The sequence below is a fragment of the Orycteropus afer genome, unplaced genomic scaffold, assembly GCF_000298275.1.
Source record: "Orycteropus afer afer isolate SDZICR_OR568_19922 unplaced genomic scaffold, OryAfe1.0 scaffold00449, whole genome shotgun sequence".
NCBI lineage: Eukaryota > Metazoa > Chordata > Mammalia > Tubulidentata > Orycteropodidae > Orycteropus > Orycteropus afer.
In genome coordinates, this window is record NW_006922036.1 from 1,555,046 (window position 1) to 1,573,338 (window position 18,293).

General features: G+C 42.4%; 1 protein-coding gene across 1 annotated transcript; it reads left to right on the top strand.

The window, feature by feature from the left end:
* Positions 1-1,903: 1,903 nt before the first annotated feature.
* Positions 1,904-7,823, top strand: LRIT2 (leucine rich repeat, Ig-like and transmembrane domains 2). Its single transcript, XM_007954236.2, is given in 7 exon segments — positions 1,904-1,959; positions 6,661-6,733; positions 6,735-6,775; positions 7,057-7,119; positions 7,121-7,294; positions 7,296-7,477; positions 7,480-7,823. Coding segments are annotated over 7 exon segments (933 nt in total).
* Positions 7,824-18,293: the final 10,470 nt, after the last annotated feature.

Sequence of the window (18,293 nt, forward strand, 5' to 3'; positions counted from 1 at the left end):
GACTTGGCTTGCCTGGTTTTGAGTGGCTGGGTGATGTAGTTTTTCGCTATGATGAGACTGGTAATCAACTCCAGTATGGAATCTACTGGAGCAGCTGAGTAACTGCCTTAGGGATGTGGTCAACTTCCAATATATAAGAAGCATTGAGAAAGGTCTCTGCAGCTTTTTTGGCACTCTTGGACCCTGCATGTGGCTGAGTCTTCATTCAGCAGCCTGCCACTTTTCACACTGATATTGGGACTGTCTCTGGATTTGAACTAGTGGCCTGACATGCTCTTTGGTAATCTTGGGACTGTGCTATTTTGTTTGTTGACTTTGGGTTTGTCAGCCTCAGCAGCCAGCAGCTGCCTGAGTTAAGAGATGTCTCCAGCTTCAGTGGGCTGGGAGCAAGAGACAGAGCTAAAGCCTAAGGTCAAGGAAATCTTCACTCAACCCCTAGAGCTGGTGCTTTGAACTTGGACTGCTAGCCTCCTAAAGTGTAAGAGAGTAAATCCGTGTTTGTTAAAGTCCACCATTTCTGGTATTTCTGTTAGAGCGGCACTAGATGACCAAAACAATGTTGCTCTTGGAAGCCTGTTTGAAGGTTCGTTGGCATTGTGGCATTCTGTAAAAATGGTGTGGCAGAGGAGGCATCTGATCTCCTCTAACTTCATGAGGGGGAGAAAGAACTATCCTCAGCATCAGCCCAAAGCTGATTCCTATAAGGCAGAAGTCAGACATACCTTCTCTCTCCAAACTTTATCCCTATTCTGACACTAACTATACCTCTGATGGCACCCTCTATTTCTCTCTGGGTTTAGTAATTCATTGCAATGGCCACATAGAACTCACAGACAATATTCATGATTATGGGTCATAGTAGGGAACTCACTCACTGCCATTGAGTCACCTCTGACTCATAGCGACCCCTCCTTGGGTTTCTGAGGCAATATCACTACAGAAGTAGCTTGCCCAATCTTCCTTCCAAGGAGTGGCTAAGGGGTTTGAACCACTAGCCTTCTGGTTAGCAGTCAAATGCCTCACACACTACACCACCAGAGCACCTTAGTAGGGAACTAACTAACAGGTTATAATTCAGGATCAGAAGTGACTCAGGATACTTCTTCAGTGAGGGCAGCTTCTTCTCAGCTATGCTTACAGACATGCCTCCCTCTGACCCTTGGCATTTCAGGCCCATGGTTTCTTCCTTGCTCTGGCAAGTGTTACAGAGCTCTTTAGTTCTGTTGTTAAGTGTCCAGAAGCACCCCACTCTGTGAGCAAGCCTCTTGTATGACAGAGCTTGGTTTCTTACTCTGTGGACCAAGAAACCCATCCATGCTGTCTCTTGTTGGTCTCCTGGTTCTACTGTCTGTGCTGCCACCATTTCCCTGCCACTGCTTCTGACTATCCCTCACAATCTCTGGTGTTATGGCTCTCCCTCTGTCTCCTTGGTTTAGGATGCTCTCAGGGCAGGGATCCTGGGTCCAAAAGATACACTCTACTCCTGGCTTTTCTTTCTTGATCATCATGAGGTCCCTCCTCTGCTTTAGAATTGTCTCTCTTTTAATACTAGCAGGATGGCAAAAACTGACCAATCCCCTTGTTAGGGTTCCTTAAGCCTTTTTTGCACTGTCCCCCCACCCCCATACTAGGTGTCATCCACCTTATTTGTATTGCTAGAAAGCTATCTAATACCCTTGGTGGACCACAAGTATCTTATTTGCATAATCCTACTCCATGTTTTGTTGGGAGTTACAAGACTATGGCTAGAAGTAATTCACTGCACATCACATCTCTATCATGCCTTTTTCCAACTATATCATGATTGTATACCTCTTGACCCACTGAATGTATGTCTTGTGTCATTTATCTGCACTTACATGTATCAGTTTCAGGGTGGAAAAAAAGACATACAACAGAAATGATGTCCTGGAAAATGAATGTGGGCTATCAGAATGGGGCTGTCTATCAAGGGGCTCAGTAAGTAGTGTGATTAAGAGGCCTGGAGCTGGAAATGTTTGCCTTAACTATTATATACTCCAGCAGAGATAAAAATCAATGTACAAGTACTCGAGTATATGTTACTTAATTGCAAGGACATTACAGTCAGGACAGATAGTCTTATATTATGGTAACAACTCCCAAATTTCAGTGATTTTACACATAAAAGAGTCCCTGGGAGGTGCAAAGAGTTAACACACTTGAGGAAAGTTTGGAGGTTCATGTCCACCAAAAGGCTCCTCATGAGAATGGGCTAGTGATCTTCTTCAAAAAAATCATCCACAGAAAATCATATGGAGCACAGTTCTACTCTGACACACATGAGCTTGCCATGAGTCAGAATCAATTCGATAGCAACCTTTTTTTTTACACACAAAAATTTATTTCTTACTCACATAGAGTCTACTTAAGTCAATGGGAAAGATGGATAGAAGGAGGGTTCTGTTCCACTTATTCACTCAGGGACACTGGCTGATAAAGTCTCCACCATCTGGAACATCAACAGTTGCCACAACAAAGGAAAAAAAACCTGAAGAATCATGTAGCATTTCCTCTAACATTTAATTGGCCAGAATAAGTCACAAGGCCCACCTACTTCAAGGGGTTTTGGGACTATAGTCTTCTATGTGTCTAACACAGGCATGCCATGGAGCATGGATATCCAAGGGGACCATCTCAGAAATGGTTGACAGCAGATGGAGCTTATCCAAGGATGAGCACAAGCTTGAGAAATAGGTAGCATAAGCTGTCTGCTTTCTCATAGATTGCCCAATTCTCTGAGCTTTCCAAAGTTTCCCTGATATTGGGGAGATTTTCCAGTTGAATATATAGGATACCCCTTATTAAGATTCTATTAAGATAAGCCAGGGCTTTTTCCCAGCAGGCACTTATATCTAACTATTTCATGAGAGTAACTTCCTCTCCGATGATTCCATCTCTATCAATAGCTCTAAGAGCCAAGTTCCCAGAACATCCTGCAACAGAGAAGATGAAAATATGATCAGATTCCTCCACCTTGTTAAGATTAGTGGAATTTAAAGAATCTGTTTAACCACCAAACTGACTCATTGGCACCTACCAATAACATTTAAACACCAATTTATTAAGGATGAATGAAATGACCCAAACTAACTTTAATTGTCCTAGTTTCCTGCCTGAACTCCCAATATAGCTATTCCCTATGCTTATATGAAAATACAAGGAAATCTGAGGATTAGGGGGTCAGGGAAATGTGAACAAGGCAATGGAGAAGTGGTCTGGATTATTCCAGAGATGGCATGCCTATGGGTATTATCTTAGAAAACCTCTGGAAAGTTAGGTTGAGCTGGATTAATTTAAAGAGATCAGCATGGTGTATTTGTATGTGCTGTAAGAATGTCTGGGTATACAGTAGAACCAACAAGAGGCAAGGTTTTTATGGCTTCTTGGCCACAGCTTGCTATCCTGAGGGAGCAAGTAGTTGTACCTGTGGATGTGGGACTATAGTCACAGGGGACATCAAGCTCAATTGGCATAACATACTACACAAAACATTGTTCTACATCCTACTTTTGTGAGTAGCAATTGGGGTCTTAAAAGCTTGCAAGTAGCCATCTAGGTGCAATGATGGGTCTTTCCTTGTCCAGAGCAAAAAAGAATGAAACAATTGGAAACAATTAGTCTAAAGGACTAGTAGACCATGCAATCCTCAGCCTATGTAACCAGGAGACTAGAAGAACTAGATGGTACCCAGCTAGCACTGTCAACCACTCAGAGGGGGATTGGTGCAGGAGATCCTGGACAGAGTAGGAAAACAATGTGGACCAAAACTCAAAATCATTAAAAAAACAAAAACAAAAAACCCAGGTTTGGCTCGGGACCATAGTCCCAGTGAACATCAAGCTCAATTGGCATAACACTACACAAAACATTGTTCCACCTCCTACTTTGGCGAGCAGTGAATGGGATCTTAAAAGATTGCAAGCTGCCATCTAGATGCAATGCTGGGTCTCTCCTCATCCAGAGCAAAGAAGAATGAAGAAAACCAAAAATTCATGGAAACAATTAGTCCTAGTTACTGGTACACCATCCGATCTACAGCCTATATGACTATAAGACCAGAAGAACTAGATGGTGCCCAGCTACCACTGTCAACCACTTGGAAGGGGATCTATTTAGGAGATTCTGGATAGAGGGGGAAAACAATAGGGAACAAAACTCAAAATCATTTGGATAAAAAAAAGGGGGGGGCAGGTTTGCTGGTCTGATAGAGCCTGGTGGAACCACTGAGACTACAGTCCCTAGCTGCCCTTTAGATCTGGAATTGAGCCAACACCTGTGACTTCCAGCCAAAAAAAGACAGGCATATGAGTTGAACATTTACCTGAGGTAGATTCACTCCTTGAAGAGCACAATCATGGGAGAAAGAAGGGCTGCTTATGCACAGGGAAACAGCTCAGGGGGCAGGAGTGCATGGAGGGATGGACACAGGGAAGAGGTAACTATCAGGAGGAAGTAAGAGGGGAGCTGTTGCATTGTGATAAATTGTGGTCAATGTCATGAGACAAAGTGTATGTGAACTGCTGTATGGAAAGTGAATTTGCTCTGTTAATTTTCATCCAGATCACAATAAAACAAAACAATCAAAACAAAAAACCAGGTTTGCTGGTCTGATAGAGCCTGGTAAGACCCTTGAGACTATGGCCCCTAATTACACTTCAGGTCTGGAACTGAACTCACTCCTGTGGCTTCCAGGCAAAAAATAGACAAGCATATCATTGAGAACAGAAGGACAGTGTTTGCACATGGAGACAGCTGGGAGACAGGGAGTGTATGGAAGGGAAGGACACAGGGAAGAGGTAACTTCAGGGAGGAAATGGGAAGAGAGCTGTTACATTGTAGGAAATTGCAGTCAATGTCATGAAACAAAATTATGAACTGTTGTATGAAAAATGAATTTCTCTGTAAACTTTCACCCAAATCACAATAAAAATTAAAAAAAATGAAAGAGGAGATCAGCATGGGATGGACATAGAAGGAATTTGGGGCAATAAAGGACTCTTTAGGCCCTGATATTTTGGGATGGTGGAGAAGAAAGAAATTTACCAGTAGTTTGTGATGTCTATGGATTAAACCATATTTTTACATGAATCAGGCTTGACAAAGTCTTTGCCAACCTGATAGGAGATTCTGGAGTTAGAATCTCCCATAAGAGTTGTCCTCCACCTGGCCAGAACAGCCGACTGGGCCCTTATACCATCACTCCCTCAGTCCCTGTGTATGGACTGCCTTGGGAAGGATATGATCTAATGCAAGCACTCCTTGCAGCTGAGCATCAACTCCCTGGAAGAGGATGTAGGCAGAACATCTCCATGCCTACCACACAATTTGTGCCCATAACATGCCCCAGTTTTGGGTTTTTACATTGAGAGAAATATTAGAGATTTAGCCAGATGTCTTAGCAGGGTGAAAAGCCTGGGTTAATCAGCTTAGCTGGTGACCCATTTTTCCCTCTCATGGGTTAGCTACTAAGCAGATTTTCTCCCTGAGGCAAATTGTAGTCTATGATGTATGTATGAGTTATAGGAGGATCCATGGAATTTCAATATTCATGTGGAACTCACAAGTAAAAGAAAGGTGGATTTGCTGTTCTCTAAGAGTCAATTGGTGTGGGAGGTAAATTAACATTTATTGGGCAACCACTGAATGCCAGGGGCTTTTTATTTGCATAGTCTCAACATTTCCTATAAACATTATGAAAAATTCATTGGTATCTTCATTTTACAGAAGAGAAGCTGAGGTTCATAGAGGTTAAATGTAAAGTGTGTGGCCTAGAATAGAGGACTGATAAATATTTGTTGAATGAGTGAGGCTTGCAGGACAAGTACCTGAACTCATATGTTGTTGTTGTTGTTGTTATGTGCCATCGAGTTGGCCCTGACTCATAGCGACCCCTCCTTGGGTTTCTGAGGCAGTATCACTGCAGAAGTAGAATTGCCCAACCTTCCTTCTGAGGAGTGGCTGAAATCATATAAATCTCATTTAAATGAAAGTATTTTGTTTTTATTGTGTGAACATGCAAACTTCAGGAAAATCTATGAGACCAGGAAAAGAAAAAAAGGGGAAAAAAACTTTAATTTAATCAGAAAATACACATTTTGCTTTAACTTCTATACTAGCATGCTTCTGTGTCTATAGCCACCCAAGCTGTAAAACCTCAGAACAGTGGAACAGTGACTCCACTGTCCAAGGCATTGGGACAAGGCAAACAGTTGGAATGTTCACAGACCTTCTTGTAAGCCACTGTCTGCATCTTCTCCCAAAGATTGATTGGGAATAATAGTTTTCAGGAGCCAACTGAGTGATGAAGTGCTAGATGCATTTTGGCTAAGTCAACAGAACCCACCAGATTTCTTGGTCAAAGACTGAATGAAGGCAGTACTAGTACTGATTTGGACATCTGCCTTAGAGTTTGCTTTTTAGACTCAAGGACAAAACTATGGGTGGATTTTCTGACCTTAGTTGAGAGTCATAGTCTCTATTCATGAGTCCTAACAGAGCCAGTGATATGAACCATATAGACCTCAGTGTCCAAAGGCTTTGCTGCTGTTGTGCTGGGCAATATCAGCATGGATTACCAATAGGATTTACCACTAGAAAGCTGAAAGTGTACTTAAAACTCACAAGTAGTTTCTTACCAAGGAATATAGCTTTCATTTCTCACTAATCCCTGCTAGTTCTGATTTTTCTGGAATCACCTGCATCATCACTTATCATGCCTGCCAGGATGTTCCTGCTCAGATTAGAATTTTGTCAGGTGGACTGTGCTGGAAGGTGGCAGAGGGTTTAGGGAATGGGCTGTCTTTGAGGAGGATGGGGGTCTAGAACTGGCAGGAAATCAGCAAAATCTCTCTGAAACTCACTCAAACTGGTTTTGAACTTTGGTGAACCATGAATATGTAATAAAAAAAGGGTTTACCTCTTTTTATTTTTTCAGATGAATATATATATATTTTTCTTCTCACTATGCTTCTGAGGGCCAACTTGATCCCGTTTGCCAGTTCCCTGATGTTTCCAGCCTTTCTGTTTCTTGTGCAGGATCCTATAGTGCATGGCTACCTATTTGGGAAAGATCCTAGGGAAACTTTTTGAAGAGCTTAAGAAGAATTAAAAGCTTGCCCTTATTTGAATTGCCATGAAGGACTTTCATCAGCATAAACATCTTGGAACACCTTTGGTTCAGCTTTAATAATATCACTATGATCCACTCGGGAGCCTTGATGCATGTGTCAGAATTGAGAGAACTGGGACTGGAGATGAACAAACTCTGTTTGGTATGCCACTCAGCTCCTAAGGGTCTTGAATCTCAAACACAACAGAAGTGATATGCTCCCTGAGCTGGTGCTTCAGTTTCTGGCCAACCTGACCTACCTTAAGCTACCTAATAGACTGACAGTGGTAGCTAAGAGTGTCTTTCTGAACTTGTTTGCCTGCCAGAAAGGCCAGCAGCCTTGCTGTGGGCCAAAATTCTTCCCAGCATGGTGCTGTCACTGCCCAATAATCTCTGGGTATGTGACTCTTTCCTAAGGGGCTTTAACCAGCTTGTCAAGTCCATCAGCCTCCCAGTCATCCTGGTGAATTCCTACCTGACATGCAGGGGTCCTCTATCCAAGGCAGGGCAGCTTTATCATGAAACTGAGCTCAGTGGTTGTATGAAGCCACAAATCTCAACTCCCAGTGCCAGTGTCACCATCTGGGTAAGGCAGAATGTGACCCTGCAATGCCTGGCACAGTCCAGTCCCTCGCCAAGCATAGCATGGACTTATACCCTGAGCATGTGAAAGGAATATGATGGTAAAACATGAATCTTTCAGCATCTGGGAGAATGGGCCAGGTTTGTAGCAACCCTATCTTCATAGTGTTTCTAGACTGGGTTGCTCATGAAGGAAGGGTATGGGTAACATTAGAATAGACCTTAACTGTACTTACCAGAATGGAGACGATTCCAAAAATGTATTCCACTGTTGGCATTATTTTGAATGGTTGCGTGAAGATGTGGGTAGGTCATATTGTTGTTGTTAGGTGTCATCAAGTTGGTTCCAACTCATAGTGACCCTATGTACAACACAATGAAACATTGCCTAGTCTTGCTTAATCTTAGTCTTAGTCCTGCCTAGTCTTGATTGAGCCCATTACTGCACCCACCATGTTCCTTTGTCTTGTTAAGCGTCTTCCCCTTTTTCTTAGACCCTGTACTTCACCAAGAATGATAACTTATCCAGGGACTGGTCCCTTATGACAACATGACCAAAGTAGATGGGACAAAGTCTGGCCATTCTTGTTTCCAAGGAGCATTCCAGCTGCACTTCTTCCAGTACTGATTTGTTCATTCTTCTAGCAGTCATTGGTATTTTCAGCATGCTCTGCCAAATAATTCAAAGGCATCAACCCTTTGGTCTTCCTTATTCATTGTACAGCTTTCACATGCATATGAGGTGATTGAAAATGTCAAGGCTTGAGTTAGGCACACCTTCGTCTTTAAAGTGACATCTTTACTCCTCAACACTTTAAAGAGGTCTTTTGCAGTACATTTACCCAGTGCAATATGATATCTGATTTCTTGACTGCTGCTTTCTTGGGTATTGATTGTGCATCCAAATAAAATGAAATCCCTGACAATTTCAATCTTTTCTCCATTTATTGTGATGCTGCTTATTGGTCTAGTTGAGGATTTTTGTTTTCTTTATGTTGAAGTATAATTCATACTGAAGACTGCAGTTTTTGATCTTCATCAATAAGTGCTTCAAATCATCTTTACTTTCAGCAAGCAAGGTTGTGTCATCTGCATATTACTGATTGTTAATGAGTCTTCATCCAATCTATGTTCTTCTTCATACAGTCCAGCTTCTCAGATTATTTACTCACCATACAGATTGAATAAGTATGGTGAATGATACTACCCTGACACACACCCTTCCAGATTTTAAGTATATCCTTATTCTGTGCAAACAACAGCCTCTTTGTCTATGAAAAGTTTCCTCGTGAGCACAATTAAGTGTTCTGGAATTCCCATTCTTTGCAAAGTAATCTTTAATTTGTTATGATTCACACAGTCAAATGTCTTTGCATAGTCAATAAAACACAGGTGAACTTCTTTCTGGTATTCTTTGCTTTTAGCCAAGATCCATCTGACATCAGTAATGATATCCCTTATCCCACATGTTCTTCTGATTCCAACTTGAATTTCTGGAAGTTCCCTGTCAATATCTTGCTGCAATCATATTTTAATTATCTTCAGCAAAATTTTATTGTGTATGATATTAATGATATTTGTAGTGGTTACCTAGTGCCATTCTAACAGAAATATACCACAAATGGGATGGCGTGGAGAAACAGGAGTTTATTCTCTTACAGTTTGGAAGCTTTAAGTGTGAGTTCAAAGTGCCAGGCTCTAGGGGCTGGGTGAAAACCCCTCAACCTTGGGCTTCATGTCTGTCCCCTGCTCCCAGCCCACTGAAGCTGGAGGATTTTCTTCACTCAGCTGCTGGCTGCTGAGGCTGCCAAGCACAAGGTTGACAAGTAAAAAGGCACAGTCCCGATGTTACCAAATCACACGGCAAGGCATTAATTCAAGTCCATTGAAAGTCCCAAGTTTGGCAGAGCATTGCAGGCTGCTGAGCAATGACACAGCTACATGCAGGATTCAAGCATGCCATAAGCTAGAGACTGTTCCCCAAGGCTTCTCCTTATATACAGGAAGCAGACCACATCCCTAAGATAGCTACTCAGGTGCTCACAGTAGATTCCATCGTGGAGTTAATTATCAGTCTCATTGTCGGGAATACTACATCCAGCTGCTCAGCCACTCAACCACGCCCAGCCAAATTGACACACAAACTTAACTACAAAAATGTTGTTCAGTAATTTCCACATTCTGTTGTTCACCTTTCTTTGGAATAGACACAAATATGGATCACTTTCAGTAGGTTAACCAGGTAGCTGTCTTCCAAATTTCTTGGCATATACAAGTTAGTGCCTCCAGCACTGCATCCAATGTTGAAAAATCTCAATGGGTATTCAACCAATTCCTGGAGCCTTGTTCTTCACCACTGCCTTCAGTGAAGCTTAGACTTCTTCCTTCAGTACCATTGGTTCTTGATCATCTGCTACCTCCTGAAATGATTGAAGGTTAATCAATTCTTTTTGGTGCAGTGACTCTGTGTATTCCTTCCATCTTCGTTTGATGGTATGACATATAAACATATGTAAATACATATATTGGGGCTGGTTTAAAACACTTAACATACTGAAAATGATGAAAACCTTCAATGAGATATATTGACAAAATGACCTCAACAATGGTCTCATACATATCGCAGATCATGGAGATGGTGCAAGGCTAAGAAAGGTTTCATTCTTTCATAACATAAGGTTAGAGTCAACTTGATGGCAACTAACAACATAAATATTATGTAGCTCCTGGGTGGTGTAAATAGTTAACATGCTCAGCTGGTAACTGAAAATTTGGATGTTTGAGTCTACTCAGCGGCACCTCAAAAGAATGGACTGGTGATTTAATTCCAAAAAACCAGCCACTGAATACCCCATGTAGCAGATTATACTCTGACACACATAAAGTCACCACAAGTCAAAATTGACTTGATGACAAGTAGTTTTACTAGGCATTGTGTATCAACAAATACTCATGAGGAACCTTCTAGATGTAAAACAAAATACTTCATATTTTAAAAGCATAGAGTTTTAGATTAGGACTTTCTAGAGAACCTATTGCATACTTCCTAAACTTGCCTGTACAGAAGCACCTGGGGTGTTTGTTTGAAAGATTTCCAGGACCCTGTCCTAGGAATTCAGTGAGTCCAGGGTAGGGTTTGAGAATATTTTTTAAAAAACAAATGTCTCTCCTCCTTCTGTGTCTCCCTCCACCCCCATCCCTACCCCAAAGCTAATTCTTACCATCAAGAAGCTTAGGAAATCCCAGATATTGACTAAATTCTCACTTTCCTTCATTTCCTTGATCAGACTTCATTGGATGAGGTTGTAATACTGGGATCTAAGGAGAAAGCTACTTCCATAGGTCCCACAACTTGGATTCTGATCCCTTCCCTTCATTTCCTTGAACTCTATGCTCTGCTTTCACCTCTCAGCAAAATCACCTTTAATACTAACACTGTTTTGCAAAGGCAGAGCTGGAGTAACTTTTCAGAAACAACAAAACACTTTGAGAGAGAGAATCACTGGGTCTGCCTACTCAGAACCATAGTTTTGGAGGACATCATGCTCAGTTGGCACAACATAGTACATAAAAATCTTGTTTTACAACCTACTTTGGTGAGTAGCAACTGGGGTCTTAAAAGCTTTTGAGCATCCATCTAAGATGTAACTATTGGTCTCCTCTCATCTGAATGAAAGAAGAGTGATTCAGTGATTCAGTAGCTGCTGTGGGATTTTTTCAGAAGTAGATAGTCAGGGCTTTCTTCCAAGGTGTCTCTGGGTGGACTCTTATCTTTTCCTTAACAGCCAAACATTTTAACCATTTTCATCACCCATCTGCTTCCAAATAATCAGCTATTGAAAACCATTGTATTAGTCTGACACATATGGGGTCACCATGAATTGGAATTGACTCAACAACTTGGTAACTCCATTTATTGTACATCCACTGTTCTATGTATTAGACATGAGTGAACAGTGAATCAGGGATGTAGAGTCTCTGTCTTCATGGAGCTAATACAATGGGGCTTTATCCTGCTAAATCAATAATTTTCTTATGCACTGTTTCTAGAGATTAATCAATGTTATTCTTCCTACAAACAAAGTCTTATAACAGTTATACCTTTTTTTTTTTTTTTCCCATAGGCATTATTTCACTGGTTGTTGTTAGGTTCTAACTCATTGCTACCCTATGCATAGCAGAACAAACCAGTACCTGGTCCTACACCTTCCTTGCAATCATTGCTGTTTGGCCCATTATTGCAGTCACTGTTTCAATCCATCTCTTTGAGGGTCTTTCTCTTTTTCTCTGACCCTCTACTTTACCAAGCATGATGTCCTTCTCCAGGGACTAGTCCCTAATCATAACATGTCCAAAGTATGTGAGATGAAGTCACACCATCCTTGCTTCTAAGGAGCATTTTGGCTGTACTTCTTCTCAACCTCTACTGGAGGAAGGTAAAAGAAGTCTCTCCCTTTTATAGATGAGGGAACTGAAGCCCAAAAAGTTACAATAACTTTCCCAACATCATCCATCTAGAGGTGTCAGAGGTATCACTCAAAAGAGGTTCTAATTGCATTGTTTTCTAAATAAATGTCTGCCTTGCCGACTTCTTCTGATTTCTATTGTCCAAAAAGTGTTATTCTGTCTCTGAATGATAACTTCCCAGTGAGGCCATTTGAGTTTGACATTCCCAAAGGCTGTTGTGATGGTTAATTTTATGTGTTCACTTGGCTAGAATATGGTGTCCAGTTCTTTGGTCAAACACTAATCTGGATTTGGCTGAAGGTGTTTTGTAGATGTGATTAACATTTAAAATCAGTGATTTTCAGTAAAGTAGATGACTCTCCATAACTTGAGTGGGCCTCATCCAATCAGTTGATGTCCATAAGACCAAAATCTGAGGTTCCCTGGAGCAGAAAAAATTCTGTTTCAAAACTGTAACACAGAAATCCTGCCAGACTTTCCAGCCTCCCCTCTGCCCTACCTGTTTTGGATTTGCCAACCCCCATATTATGTGAATCAGTTCCTTAAAATCTGATTCTCTGGAGATTCTTGACCAATACAGCTACCCTATGAGATGATAGAAAGCTGGGTGATGAGACTCGTTGTTTGTTGCTATTCATGCCCCTGGGAGCAGTCCTAACTGCTTCTGAACAGCCTGAGTACTGGCCTCACATGGGACCATCAACACTGAGGAACAGAGGATCGGCTCCAGAGGCTGCCAGAAAGCAGGGTTGAGAGCCAGACTCAGAATCATAAGGATATATACATATTCTCCATATTGTCCTCATGAAGAGGAAGCTATATAGTCTTGATTCTCACCTGAGATTGTAAATTTCAGGCTTACTTTTCAGCCCTGTGTTCGAAGCATCTGAGTGCTGAGCAGGACAAATGTTTCTTATATGACTGAGGGAATAATCCTCATACCCACACTAATCAATGTTTCACATCATCTCATAAACTCCCTGAGAAATGGTCATTCCTTCCTAACTGGGCTTATGTGCAGTCATCACTAACCCCAGAGACAGCTCACTCCCCCACCCCCACCCCAGACAATGCTGATGGCAGAACTTTCTGAATTTCAACCTTTATCTGACTCCTTGCAGCTTCTCCCATTGTTACAGTGAAACCCTCTGGAGAGTACTCACTGATCTCCTTGTGTCCTTCTCACATAAGTTTACCCTCCTTCCTCCCTTACCAACCTGACTCATATTCCCAGGCCCACCTCAAGTATCATATCCTCTATGGATCCTTCCTTAACTTCACATCTCTTGGAAAAAGAAACAAGGAGTGAAGTTGTTGTTGTTGTTATGTGCTGTCGAGTCAGACCCGACTCATAGTGATCCCTCCTTGGGTTTCCGAGGCAGTATCACTATGGAAGTAGATTGCCCCATCTTCCTTCCGAGGATAGGTAATATTTTTGTTAGAACCCTTTGGGGCAGAGACTGAATTTCCTCTCTGTAGCCACTGGGTTAGTTTGGTACCTGAATTGTAGTGATATTCAGTGTTTATTGAAATGAATATTTAAAATTAAAGACAGCTCTCCTCTTCAGAACAACTGTTTTCTCATTTCATCAATTTCTCCACGTTTATTTCCTTTTGAACATTAAAAGAAAAAATACTTTTGATTGTGGAAAATTTCATTTGCACAAAAGGTAGATAGAATATTACACTGAACTTCCTTTAGTCAGCTGCAATTATTTAAAAATTTTTCTAATTGTATTTTATCTAGTCTTTGCCTCTACCTTTAAAAATAACCTGGAGTATTTTAAAGCAAAAAAAAATTTTACACCTATTGACTTGTAAATATTTTAGTTTTATCTCTAGTAGTCAATAATAAATACATATTTAATGACATGATCTATACCAGTATCCCTTTATATGTTCTGTTTAACTCATGTTTAAAAGATACCATAATTTTAGATTCAGTTGCTCATGGGAATCTTATCTATTAAAGCACATAATTTAAAGACATGCACTTTTGATTCCCACATAATTGTAAGCAGTGTGACCTTTTATAGAATGAAGCCATTGCTAATCCCAATGCCTCTGCTGTTAGCAACTTGAGTGAAGAATTTGTCCTTTTTTCTCTTTTTTTTCATTTATCTCTGTGTATCCCTAGCACACTGAAGAGAGATTGTTGAAGAAAATATACTCAGAACATACATTATTCAATTAATGATTGGGTACATTATTGAATAATGAATAAATGACTGGGCTTCATGCAGTGCAAGAGGTACATTTGTACAATTTCATAATGAAATGCAGATGTCACTGACATCACCAGCTTCTTACTATAAAATAAGGCCACTGTACTTTACTAATTGAGTTATGGTAGCTCAAGTCATCATCACCTCATTCTGGAAATCTGGCCCTTCAGAGCAGCCCCCATTTGCAGTTACTTCTGTGGGTCTCCTGGGGTCCTCTGGGTGTGCACATGCTTGCCTAGCAGCCTTAGTCCTCAAAGGGCTTCATCCTCATACTCACTGTCCATTCTTCCATAGCCAGGGCCATTGAAAACCATTAGAGGAGACTTACTACCTGCCAAGAGATGCCAACACCCATGCCAGGTGTGCCAGCCCAGAATTCTCCCAAAGCTCCAATCCTCATAGTACCAGAGAACTTCTTAAAGTCTTACAGAAGCAGAGAACAGGGCTCCACCACACTTGGCCCACTAGGCTCTAAGGGGGCATTTCTTTAGAACAGATTCTCTTAGGGAAGATCTTATCAGTTCCTAACTCCCTTGGAGTATAGGAGCTCAAACACAGCTGCAAGCTGTGATATCTGCTCCTCCCTCCACCACTTCTCTGGTAGCCTAACTTTTTTCTCTTCTCCTCAGAGTAAAAGCTTTCAGGCCTATTAATGGGTAGAAATATCCTAGGGATCAGGGTGCAGGGAGAGGGGGCTTCTTCTCCAGGATATATATATATATATATATATATATATATATATATAAAACCAACTCCCACTGAGTTGATTCTGACTCATAGAGACCCCTATTGGGTTTCCAAGGAGGTAAATCTTGATGTAAATAGATTGCCTCATCTTCCTTCTGCTGAGTGCTGGTGGGTTTGAACTGCCAACCTTCTGGTTAGCAGTCAAATGACTTAGGCATTGTGCCAGCAGAGCTCTATATCCTCCAGGATATAAGGCTCTAGTATCTGGGTCATAGCCAGCCAACCTTGTTTACAAATGCCCTGTTTATCACTAAGAATGACAAATGTCTATGAACTATGTTGTGTGCTTGGTGCTTTAGATGCAAAGCTCTTCTTACTCTTATAGAAACTATTCTTTGCACCTTGTATTAATGATAAATGTGAAGTCCAGAGAGGCTTGGCCTCTTCCCCAAAAGTCACATTGCAGTGGCAGAACAGAATTCAGACTCAGCTATCAAAGCATTATGCTATTTAATGAGTAGGAAATCTGAGCTCAGCTACAGGTGAAAAATAAGACTGCCTTGTTCTTTGAGTTATATCTGGTAACTGTTCAGGAGGTTTACAGCTTCACTCCTAGGGCCCAGAGGCAGCCACAGACATCATCCTGCCTCCCCAGAACTTTCCCTAGAGGCCTCACATCCAAGGTGAGGTCCAGGTCTGTCTCATATGCTGAGCAGGCAGGTAGCCCCTCCATCCCACCAATCTCTAACATAGCAAGACTTGTCATGGCCTCACCCCACTCCTCCCTCATCAAGGAACTCCTCTCATGCTAATTACATATACTGGTCCCTTAAGTTTGACCAACCCCCCTTTCCCATAGTGTCTCATGCTAGCAACTTCACACTTTCTCACCATGCCCCAGTGTGAGAGTTGCCCAAATCCCCAGTCTCCAAATTTGGCTCTGCCTTAGCGCAAGTTTCTGGGCTGGTGTTGGATACTAGCCCCTCTCAGGGCCCACTTGATAGACTGAGCATCCAGCCCTGAGGCCACATTGCTCTACAGGCTCCCCGGCCAAGGCCAGTCCTTGTGACTCCTTCCCAGGCTAGGTTGGTGAGGGATGTGGTCTTCAGTTCTAGCTCCAGATCTACTCTTCCCCAGGCAGCCCTGGGCTTGTTGCTGGTCAGAACAACACAACCCATACTGGTAGATGTGCCTACATGTGAGAGATGTGTCAGGGTTGTTGAGTCTCCCACAGAGTTGATGTGGAGGTCGGGGTTGAGTCTCCCATGGAAGTTCTAGCAGCAGGCTCTCCATGGCTTTGTCAGGAAGAAACGTCTCCTTGATTCAGCTCACACAAACACAAGCAGGGAAAAGGAGGTCAGCTTGGCCTTCCATAAATAGATTTTATTTACCATTTATCAGAGAGTTTGATTGCATACAAGTTGTGAGGACAGCTATGTTTCCCAGGGAAGGCAAACATGAGCCAACCCAGCCCTGTCTGAAAGCACAGTCTGGAATGTACCTGATTGTTAAGCCAAGTCTCCTGTCAGCGCTGCTGGCTTGCTAGCTCCTAACTCTTAATACTTTCTGGGTCAGGAGATGGCAGGACTCCAGCAAGGTTCTGTACTTTGGCACATCTGCATAACACCTCACAAAATAGATTCAAGAATTAAGAAAATCACATTTGCATATAATTTCTTTAAATAAAATCATTGGCGTATCCTAGAGGGCCTAGTTAGTGGACCAAAATGCAAGGAACAGTTCTACATATCTCTCTCTGGGTACATATCTAAATTTCCTTGTGACAGGTTTCGGGGTACTACTTCTTTGTATCCACCATAGAGGCTCTCCATGTCCTCTCTTCTTAGAGAGGCTACCAATAGTTGTTAAGGAGGTCCCACCAAGAGAACAATGCCCAGGAGTCAGGACCCTCCTACTTCTGACCTGCCATGACTACCTTGAGCAAGTCACTTCTCTCTTGGGAACTCATCTTCCTTGTCTCAGCAAAGTGGAGGCTTGGACTGGCTTTGGCTGCCAGTGCTGGGCCTCTCTGACCATGACTGGTGACTGGCTGGATTGTTTGGGTCATGAGGTGAGGGAGGAAGAGAAGGTGGGGGCGTGAATGAGGCAATGCCACTGGAGGAGAGGGAGGCTGATCAGAGGCATGCAGTCCCACCAGCAGCCTCTATGGGGTGCTCAGCAAAGCCGCTGTGAGGTACTGAATACTTTCTGGAAGAGCTGCACCCCAGACCTTTAAAAAATACTTGAGATGTATGCTGCTTTACAATTTGTTAAAGCCCTTCTCACCATTATTTTTGTCCATGTTTATCCTAGACTCATGGGTGAGGCAAACAGGAATTCCTTTCTTCACTTTAAAGATGAGGAAGAAGATGATTGGGGAGTTTGAACAACATTCTCAAGGTTACACATAGAGTGAGATGTCTCCCAGATCTCCATCCTGATATCTATCTATAGTCCCTTTCCATCTCTTCAAGGATCTCTGGCCCCTAAGAGAAAGGCCCTGATGCTCTTCCAGATGCCTCAAGGACCACTGCCAAGTGGAAATTTCTGGGTCTAAGGCAGCCCTAGCTGGGGTCATCTGCTCTCACTCTTGGTAAGGCCCATCCTACAACCTCCATGTCCTGGTCCCACTGGGCATAGCAGGGGTCTACACTGTGCCCTGATATCACCCTCCTCTTCCCCACAGTGCCCATACATATCTCTATTGTCGTCAGGGGTCCTAGGGCTTCATTGTCCTCACTTTGCTGCATATATTCCCCTACAGCTCTGAAGGTTTATCACCCTCCAAATCTGGCCAGGAGTGAGCTCCTTTTCCTGCTCTGCTCTTAGTTGGAAGCTCCCAGATCTAGATTCCAGTAAGATTTATCACAGATGGCTAGAGTCCTGCTCCTTGACAAGGGTATGGAAAACTCAGTAGGGACTGAGGGCTAGGAGGGCTTGGGTGAGAGAGTGGCTGATGTATAGAGCTGGCTCCTTGTTGATTCCCAACCTCTGCAGAGAGGGGCATTGTGGCTGTGTCAAGAATCTGGGTAATGGAATTATTGGATAATTGTACCCTACAAACAGAGGAAAAGTGATGTTGGGACTCTGAATATGGGGCTCCATCACTGTACAGAAGAAGGGTGAATCTAAGGAGTAGAGGATGGGGAGCATGGTCCAAGTGACAGGACAATCACATGAGGGAGGGGTGTCCAGGACACAGT